General features: G+C 52.0%; 1 protein-coding gene across 1 annotated transcript; it reads right to left on the bottom strand.

Moving 5' to 3' along the window:
- Positions 1–623: 623 nt before the first annotated feature.
- LDHD (lactate dehydrogenase D) lies at positions 624–4,806 on the bottom strand. Its single transcript, XM_016197785.2, has 11 exons — positions 4,712–4,806; positions 3,748–3,860; positions 3,390–3,531; positions 3,024–3,165; positions 2,730–2,889; positions 2,227–2,495; positions 2,003–2,131; positions 1,797–1,924; positions 1,269–1,359; positions 1,073–1,184; positions 624–986 (listed from the first exon to the last, which is right to left on the bottom strand). Exons 1-11 carry the CDS (start codon positions 4,784–4,786, stop codon positions 821–823), a joined length of 1,527 nt encoding a protein of 508 aa, XP_016053271.1. The 5' UTR covers positions 4,787–4,806; the 3' UTR covers positions 624–820.
- Between the last annotated feature and the right edge of the window lie 4,240 nt (positions 4,807–9,046).

The following is a 9,046-nucleotide window of genomic DNA, read 5'->3' as shown; positions in this document are numbered from 1 at the left end:
AATGAACTGTGAGTTATAATCGTACCTTGGAGAGGTGTGGTGTGAGGAGAATAACTTCACTTCCATTTCCAATGATTGGTAGCAGCTGCTTAAAGAACGTTCAGAATGTTCTAAGGCCCAGTTGGGGCTCAGTCTGTCATAAGTGATGTTGGCCATGGGCAAGTCAGCCCTGGGGTTCCTACCAGCAGAGCAGTTGGGATAGGCTTCCTGAAAGTGACCTTCATCTATAGCCTAAGCACCATCCCCTCCCCAGACTGCAATAAGTCAGACAGGTCTGGAACGAGGGATGGAGGTATCACTGGCCAAATGACCTGGGGGTGGTGGGCAGAAGGCCATTCACAGGTACTGCGGGCTCATCTCCAGGCAGCTGCAAATGGGGTTCAGGTTTATTTGGGGGCCCCAAGGAGAGCTATCAAGGTCCCTTCCCACACCAAGAAAGGAGACCCATGGAGTAGGAATAAGGGTTCCAAGTTCCTCAGGCTTTGTCCCAGGCTCCCAGCAATGGGGATGCCTAAATGGAAAGGAGTTACCTTAGTCTTTGGGGTGACCCACACCTCTCCCAGCCAGGACAGGATATGTAAGAGAGCAGAGAGGAAGCAGCTTCACCAGGAATGAACCTGAGCCATTTACTAGACCAAAGGCTTCAAGGGACAGCAAGAGGGCCAGGGAGGAGCCAGGCCTTCAGGCTTCTCTCCCCTCCTCTGGCCTTATCTGGGACTCCAGATAAGAGGCAAAGGCTGAGCTATTCTGTGGCAGAAGAAAGAGTCCAGACAGGATGTTCTATTGTCTGAGGGCTTCTGGGCCAAGTGCTTGGAGCCCCTCACAGCACCTTCCCTGGGTTCATGAGGCCTTTGGGATCCAGTGTGGCCTTGAGCTGCCGCATGGTCTCTATGCCCACATTACCCACTTCCTCCTGCAGCAGCTGCCGCTTGCCCAGCCCAATGCCATGTTCCCCAGTGCACGTCCCATGGAGTGCCAGTGCCCGCCTGGAAAGCAGTGAAGAGACCATCAGCGGGGTGCTCTTCCTGCTCCCTTCAGTCTCCCCGCCTCCCTGGCCCGCCTTTGCTCATACCTGCCCAGCTGTTGTGCAAAGGCCTGAGCCCTGCGGCGCTCCTCAGCGTCCTCTGGGTCTACCACCAGGACGCAGTGGAAGTTGCCATCTCCCACGTGTCCAACAATGGATCCTGGGGGCCCAGAGGACTGAGCTGCTGCCCCCAGCCTAGCCTTCCACCCTCTCCTCCCCTACCCCAGCAGTGGGCAGGCAGAACCTGTGAGCCCTGAGGCCTTCAGGTCCTCCTTGGTCTGCACCAGGATCTCCGGCAGCCGAGAGATGGGCACACAAACGTCAGTAGCATAGCCCTGGGACAGGAAGCGGGCCTATGAGGTTCTCCCCTCACCCCCTGCCTGCCTGGAGCTAAGGGGTCACTATAGTCAAGGTCTGAGGGGGCTTTGCCTCTCACACGTAAACTTGCCTCTCTCCCCTAGGTCTCAGTTTCCCCTGCACAAGGTGATGGCTGGGGTGTGTTCTCCAGGCACTGCCAGTAGAGGCTTCCACAGCTCTCTCCTTGCTCCCCACCCTTGATGGTGTCACTCCCTCCTGCACCCCCTGCCCTATGCCCACTGCCTGGCTTAATGCATAGGCTTCCTCCTGAGGGTTTAGCAGACTGTTTTTCCTCTAGAGAGTGAGAAGCAGCTAGGTGGGGGCAGTCCTACCTGCTGTGGGCCTCAGTCTGCTGCTCTGGACACCAGGGTAGTGGGCTGAGCCATGGGTCCCACTTCCCCCCAGCCCCACTCACCTTGCAGCCCGGCCGCAGGGCCAGGGCTGCGTACCAGGCATTGTGCCGAGCATCCCAGAGCTGGTTGCGCTCCTCAGCCTCCTTGGCCCAGGAGAAGTGGAAGGCTCCATTGTACCGGGTGATCTCCTCTGCAGGGGGTGGGGGAGTTGACACCGGGCCCTACTCTGGGCAGCCCATGCCCCCCTGCCCCACAGCACCCAGCATACCTGCCTGCTGCAGCTGCTCTTCCAGCACTTGCTTGGAGCCATGGAACTCGAGGAAGAGCGTGGGTGCCACGGAGCAGTTCATTTTACTGTACCTGTTGCAGGCGTCTATCATGACCTCATCCAGGAACTCTTGGGACCAAGGAGAGGGCAGGTGAGGTGAGGGCTGGTCTTCAAAGGGGGCCTCTTCTAGGGAGCCTACCTGGACCACCCAGTTCCCAGCTCACCAATGCGGGCCACGGGCACTGCAGCCTGGAGGATGTGTACAGTGCTATCCACAGCTGCCTGGACACTGGGGAACGCACAGGTGGCGGCCACCGTGGCCTCAGGGGCAGGATGCAGGCGCAGGGTGGCGGCTGTGATGAGGCCCAGTGTCCCCTCAGAGCCCACAAAGAGCCCTGTGAGGTTGTAGCCAGCTGCGCTCTTCCTGGGCCCCAGAGACACACAAGGAAGGTAAGTGCCCAGGCCACGTGACAATGAATTTCTAGTCAGAAGCCTGGAGCTAGAAGCTGGGGCACTGTCCCCCAGGCCCCTGTGAGGTGGGATGCTGAGCCTGAGGTTTGGGCTGCCCCCTCCACCCAGACCACCCAGGTGTTCCCTGGCACAGACCCTGTTGGCCTCATGCAAGAGAACAAACCCCAGTACCATCAGCTTTGTCCCATGTGACAGTTTCAGAAGCCTGGCCCGCCTATGGAGGAGGCCCCAATCTCTGCGGGTAGAGGGTGCTCACCGGAAATGACGGCCCTTGCCCGCAGTGTGAAGCAGCTCCCCACCAGGCAGCACTACTTCCAGATTCAGCACATTGTCCCGAATGGTGCCATAGCGCACAGCATTTGTGCCTGAGGCCCCAGTGGCTGCCATGCCACAGAGAGAGGCGTCTGCACCTGGGTCTGGAGAGCAGAGGGCAGGCAGAAGGAAACCTGGGGCAGGCCCTCAGGGGTAGAGGGGTCCCCTCAAGCCCCAGAAACCCCTGCCTCCAGGGAGCCCTCAGGGCCTCAGGGAAGGGCCTCGAGTCCCAGCCTACCCACAGGAAACCAGAGGCCACTGTCCCGTAGGTGGGTGTTGAGCGCTTTGCGGGTAACACCGGGCTCCACCACCACAGAGAAGTCTTCTCGATTCAGCTCCAGGATTCGGTCCATGTGGGTCAGATTGATGCAGACACCACCCTGGCAGGAGGGGAGACAAGGGGCCAGCTGACCTAGTTTTTCTGCCAGGCCACAGCCCCCAAGACTCCACTTTGAAGCTGACCTCCCAGCAGCGAGACCAGAGCCTCAGAATGGCAGGTAAGAAGGATTGGACCTGAGCAACCAAGATGTGTATGGTAGAGGGGGTACCACAAATGTGACAAGTGTGATGGGACCAGAGCCTGGCCTGGGAGGGGCCACCATACCTGCACAGCACAGACTCCACCTTCAAGCCCAGTGCCTGTGCCAAAGGGGATGATGGGCACGCCTTGGCTGTAGCACAGGGCAGCCAGCCGGCTGACCTGCTCTACATTCTGGGGCCATACCACGGCGTCCGGAGGTTGGCACCTAGAACCAGACCCTTAGCAGTTTAGGGGGGCATGGGACTCTCTGGCCCTGCTCACGTTTCCAGGATCCCCAAGGTATTACAGGGCATGGGGCTGAGGTATGGAGGAAAGGATGCCAGAGTACCCCAAAACAGATAGGTGGGGAAGAAGCCAGCCCAGAACCCTCACTTCTGGCCAGGAGCTCTGACAGAGGAGGGGACCCCCCACCCCCAGACACCTGTACATCGACTCATCGTGCCCATGTTGTTGTAGGACTGCAGCAGCAGTAGACACGTGGGGGCTGCCCACAACTGCCTTCAGAGTCTCCACAAAGTCCTTGCTGAGTTTGCCCTGCAGGGAAGAAACAGGTTGCCAGGGTCACTCAAGACACCCGGGGCCACAGGCCTGCCCCTGTGACAGGTGTGAGGGGTGGGGGCTGGAGTGGGAGGTGCTGCCAGCATCTCTGGCCTTCTCTGCCCCACTCCCCACTGATACCACCTCCAAGGCCCAGGCCTTGCCAGTGGGCCTACCAGAAGCAGACCCACTCTGCAAGTATGCCCCTTTCCAAACAGAACCACAAGGGTCCATGTTTCACTTCAGAAAAACTGCCACTGGATAAAAATAAGAACCAGATTCACTCTACAGAAAGGGGCATCAAAAAGGTTCCATCACATAGCCAGGCCTGCCTTAGTGACTTGGAAAGGTTACTCATCTCTGCCCCTTCTCTGAGGCCAGCCAGGCACTGCTCTAAGCACACCAGGGACACAGAGCTGGATAGAGGAAAGACAGGAAGAAAAAGCTCCGTTGCCCACCAGTTACAGTGCTCCCACCACCCCCTCTGCCTCTCCTGGGGGCTTGTAGGGGTCTTGGACCCCTTCTGGGGATGTCTTCCCATTTTACAGAGAATGGAGGCCAGCAAGTCAAGGACAGAGCCTGGCCTAGAACCCAAGTCCTTGCCTCCCAGGAACTCTTTCAAAAGATATGTGAACATTCGGGTGCAGCCCACAAAACTTTCATTTGGCACCTCTGAACCCCATTCATGACAGCTGTGGGAGCCTTGGCCGTCTCACTCAACACCCACACTTTACATAAGGTGAGCCCATTGATCCTCTGCTCAAGGTCAACTGGTGCTGGGGCGGCAGAGCCTGGTGGGAACTTGGCATGGGGGGGAGCCCACCCTCCAGGGGGCTTCGTCTGCCTACCTGCCTTACCCTGGAGCAGTAGCCCCTCCAGGGAAACAGCCTCCAGGTCGCAGTAGCCCGCAGCAGACTGGCCATAGCTGAGCAGTGACTAGAAAGTCATGGGCACTTAAGCTGGGTAGCTACACCGAGCCCACTGGCTGTGCTCAGGGTGGAGCCTGCTTAAGGTGGCACTCCTTAAGGTGGCCCTGCCAGACCTTGCTGAGCCAGGTATGTCTGCCAGGATCAGTACTTTAAAAGGAGAGCTGAGGCCCTGGCCTATGTGGCTCAGTGGTTAGAGTGTTGGCCAGCGCACAGAAGGGTCACAGGCTCAATTTCCAGTCAAGGGCACGTACCTGGGTTGCAGGTTCCATCCCAGGCCCAGGTAGGGGCTCGTGCAGGAGACTGCCAATCAATGTGTCTCACATGGATGTTTCTCTCTCTCTCTCTCTCTTTCTGTCTCTCTCTCCGTCCCTCCCTCCCTTCCACTCTCTAAAAAGCAATGGAAAAAATATATCCTCAGGTGAGGATTTAAAAAAAAGGAGAGGTGAGACTTACCTAATACAAAGGAAAGCAAAATAGCAGGGCTTCCTGTTGTTCTTCAAACAAAGGCAGACTCCTTGCCATGGCCTTAAAGGTCCTGCCAGTTCCTGCTTACCTCTCCATCTATCCCACTTCCTTCCGGCCTCCTCTTTGGTCTCCAAGCTCCAGCTTCATTTTCCCTTCCTGTATACCCCTAGCTCCAGCAAGGCTCAGAGCCTTGGCCATACTATTGTCTTTCTCACCCTGCAAGTCTCAGCTCCAGCATCAGAGAGTAGGTGAAATCAAGGTTGTGAAGAGGAAAAGTGCAGGGGATGAAATGGAGTAGGGCAGTGAGGCAATCCTGGAAGCCTCCCTGGAAGAGGAAAGCTAAGGATGAGTGGCAGTTCACCAGATAAGTGAAGGAAAAGACTGTTGCATCCCTTTCATCTCCACCCTCCCACTGGGGAGATCCTGGACCATCTTGGAGTGATATTGCTTCTGCTCTTGAAGGTATTTCCAGCTCAGTTTTCCTCCCACAGCAAATTTAAAGGAGCATGTTGCTAGCATTATTGAGATAAAGCTCTTCCTAGCTTTGTTTTTCTTCCTAATCGAATCAGGAATACAAGCATCTACTTAGGCCCTTCTCCCCAACCATCTTCAAATGAGTTCACATTTCTATTCTCAATGTGTTGCTTAACTGGCGTGTTTCAAAAAATGCCTTTTTCATTGTTGGTTAGTTAAGATCACAATCCAGTGAAAGCCCACAAAATGCATTTGTTTAATGTGCCTCATAAATCTTTTTCAATCTGCAACAGTTTCCCTCTCGCCTTTTTTCCCCCATGCCATTTATTTGTTAAAGAAACTGGGTCACTTGTTCTGTAGAATTTTCCACATTCCATTTTTGGATGATTGCATCCTTGTGGTATTGTTTCATATATTTCTCTAATCTTGTATTTCTTATAAACTGTTAGACCTAGATGTGGTGCTGTCCAATACAATTTTCTGTGCTGATGGAAATCTTCTATATCTGTGCTTCCCAATATGGTAGCCACTCGCCACGGGCAGCTAATGATATTGAAGCTATCTATGGCCCAGCCGGTGTGGCTCAGTGGTTGAGCATTGACCTATGAACCAGGAGGTCTCAGTTCGATTCCGGGTCAGGGTATATGCCCAGGTTGTAGGCTCGATCCCCAGTAGGGGGCATGCAAGAAGCAGCTGATCTATGACTCTCTTGTCATTGATGTGTGTGTGTCTCTCTCTCCCTCTCCCTTCTTCTCTCTGAAATCAATAAAAACATTTTTATTCTATGGTTGGGGAAGAGATGCCAGGTAGAGTGTGTAGCAAATCCTAAAAGAATCACCATGTAGATCCCTAATATTCTGGAGCTGGGCCATGAGATCTGCAACAGAGAGCTGTTATACGCTATTCAAGATACTGCCCCTGGCCTACTACTAGGTCCTGGTTAAGATGGTGAATGTGACCCCAAGACCTCAAGTGACCATGTAGCCAAAGCTGGCCATGATGAGCTATATCCTATCAGACCTACCAAGTAGTAAAGTCAGGTAGGTCCAAAACAATCTATTACAGTTGAAAGGGGAACAAACAAAATGGGCCACAGGCAGAACCAGAGGGCAAAGTAAGCCACTTGATTAGGCGGCCCAGATGCCCATGTCACCCACCGTTGCTTGGCCAGTACTTCTCCCTCAGCTCATGCCTACAGCTTGATTCATGAATGAGTTGGCTCAATATGAGGATATAAGCTGAAAATGGACCGATGCTGCACTATAGCCCTACTTAGGGGTAACCTTGAAATCCTCCCAATTGGCAGAGCTCCAGGTCATACACCTGATCATCCCCTTTTGTAGAAAGAAAAATGGTCCAACAGAAGAAAATATATGGGCCCATGGGCAATGGTGAGTGGCTTGGCTGGTTGGTCAGGGGCCTATGAGGGGAAAGATGAGAAAATTAGGGTCAAGGAGGTTTGGGAAGAGGCATGTCGTTGGAGCTATAGGAGTAGGTACAAAGTGAGATCTTTATATCACATTAATACCCACCAGAGAGCATCTACCATGCAAGAGACTAAATGAAGTAGAAAGCGGGATTCGGCCAGTTGTCATTGGCCAAGCTCTGTCAACACCCACCTCAATGCTGGCATAGTAATAGTAGCCATAGAGGCTAATAATGGGCCCACCAGCATGGGCACCCACTCACTGAGGCTGATCAAGCTATTGCTACTACTGTGGGTCTACCCTACTGTAACACTGAATCCCCAACATGGTACCATTCCTGAGGAAGACCAGCCTGGAAGACCAGCTTGTCACCTGGTAACAAGTTGATTACATTCTGAAATAATACAACGCATATTATGACTATAGGTCTGCCCCTCCTGCCTGCATGGCCTCAGCCATCCCCTCTGCCTGAAGGCTCACAGTGTTTGATCCATCAACACAGGATAGCATATAACATCACTTCAGGCCAAGTGACTCACTTTTTAACAAAGGGGTGTAGTGGTGGGCTTCACTCCCGACCATGGGATTCACTAATCCTAACGTCTACCCTCACCATCCAGAGCCATCCACCTCACAGAACAATAGAAGGAATGGCCTTTGGAAGGTGCAGCAAAGGCACCAGCTTAGAGATGCATCTCGTCGCTGCAGTGCCAGAAGAGGAAAACTTTTTTTATATGAATAACAGATAAAGGGTGAGTATCCATATTATTTTTAACTTTCTATTTTGAAATGATTTTATACTTACAGAAAAATTGCAAAAATAGTAGAGAGGATTCCTATATACTTTTCACTTAATTTGAACTAATGTTGATGTTGTAGATAACAGTAATATCAAAACTAAGAACTAGCCAGGTACCTTATTCGGTTGGAGCATTGTCCCGATACACCAAGGTTGTGGTCTGGTACCTGGTCAGGGCACATACAAGAGTAAATAAGTGGAACAACAAATTGATGCCTCTCTCCAATCTCTCTCTCCCCAAATCAATCAATCAATCAACCAATCAATTTTTTTTAAAAGTTTAAAAAAAAACTGGTAAAATTGGTACAGTTAGGGAATTGGTATAATACTAAACTACAAATTGGATTTCACCACTTTTCCCACTGACATACTCTTGTTTTGGGAGGTGTTTGTTTTGTCCAGGGTGTAGTAACTTCTCACACTGCATTTAGTTGTCTTTGTCTCCTGCAGTCTGCAACAGCTCCTCAGTCTTTCCTTGACTTTCTGACATGGACATTTTCAGTACTATCAGTCCCTTTATAGAATGTTTCTCAATTTGGGTTGTCCTGATTTTTTCTCATGAGATTGAGGACTTGTGTTTTTGGCAAGAATACTGAAGAAGTGATATGCCCTTCTCAATATATCGTATCAGCAGTATAAGATGTTGCTGTGTCTTATTATTGTGACGTGAACCTTGATCACTTTGTTTAGGTGGTGTCTGTGGAGTTTCTGCACTGTCTGGTTACTAGTTTTCTCTTTGAATTTAATAAATATATTGGGAGAGATACTTTAAGACCATAAGACTGTGGCCAAAGCAAGTCACCAGGCCAGCCCCAGTTGAAGAGATGGGGAAATAGACTGCACCTTCTGATAAAAAATCTTGCAAAGTCATGTTGCGAGAGCGTGGAGACAGGTGGGCCATTCATTGGAGCCACTTCTTTTTGTAAGGAACTCCAAATCCCACTGAGGTATCAAGTACTTCTGATACAGGATTAAGCTTCCCTCATGCTGTTTGGCAAATGCAACCAACAGTTGGACACAAAGAAATGATTGTGTGTAAGGGAGGAGAAGGTAATTATTACCTCAATGTTCTTCAGTATTGCTTTTCTA

The sequence above is a fragment of the Miniopterus natalensis genome, chromosome 18 (assembly GCF_054644295.1).
Source record: "Miniopterus natalensis isolate mMinNat1 chromosome 18, mMinNat1.hap1, whole genome shotgun sequence".
NCBI classification, from domain to species: Eukaryota; Metazoa; Chordata; class Mammalia; order Chiroptera; family Miniopteridae; genus Miniopterus; species Miniopterus natalensis.
The sequence above is the reverse complement of the archived record's forward strand: the minus strand, read 5'-3'. Positions and strand labels throughout refer to the sequence as shown.

Coding starts and splice junctions, on each gene's coding strand:
- LDHD (XM_016197785.2), bottom strand. CDS start 4,786: ATGGCCAGTCTGCTGCGGGCTACTGCGACCTGGAGGCTGTTTCCCTGG. Junction 3,532..3,747: donor CACGATGAGTCGATGTACAG/GTGTCTGGGGGT, acceptor GTCTGGTTCTAG/GTGCCAACCTCCGGACGCCG. Junction 2,132..2,226: donor AGTGCCCGTGGCCCGCATTG/GTGAGCTGGGAA, acceptor CTTGGTCCCAAG/AGTTCCTGGATGAGGTCATG.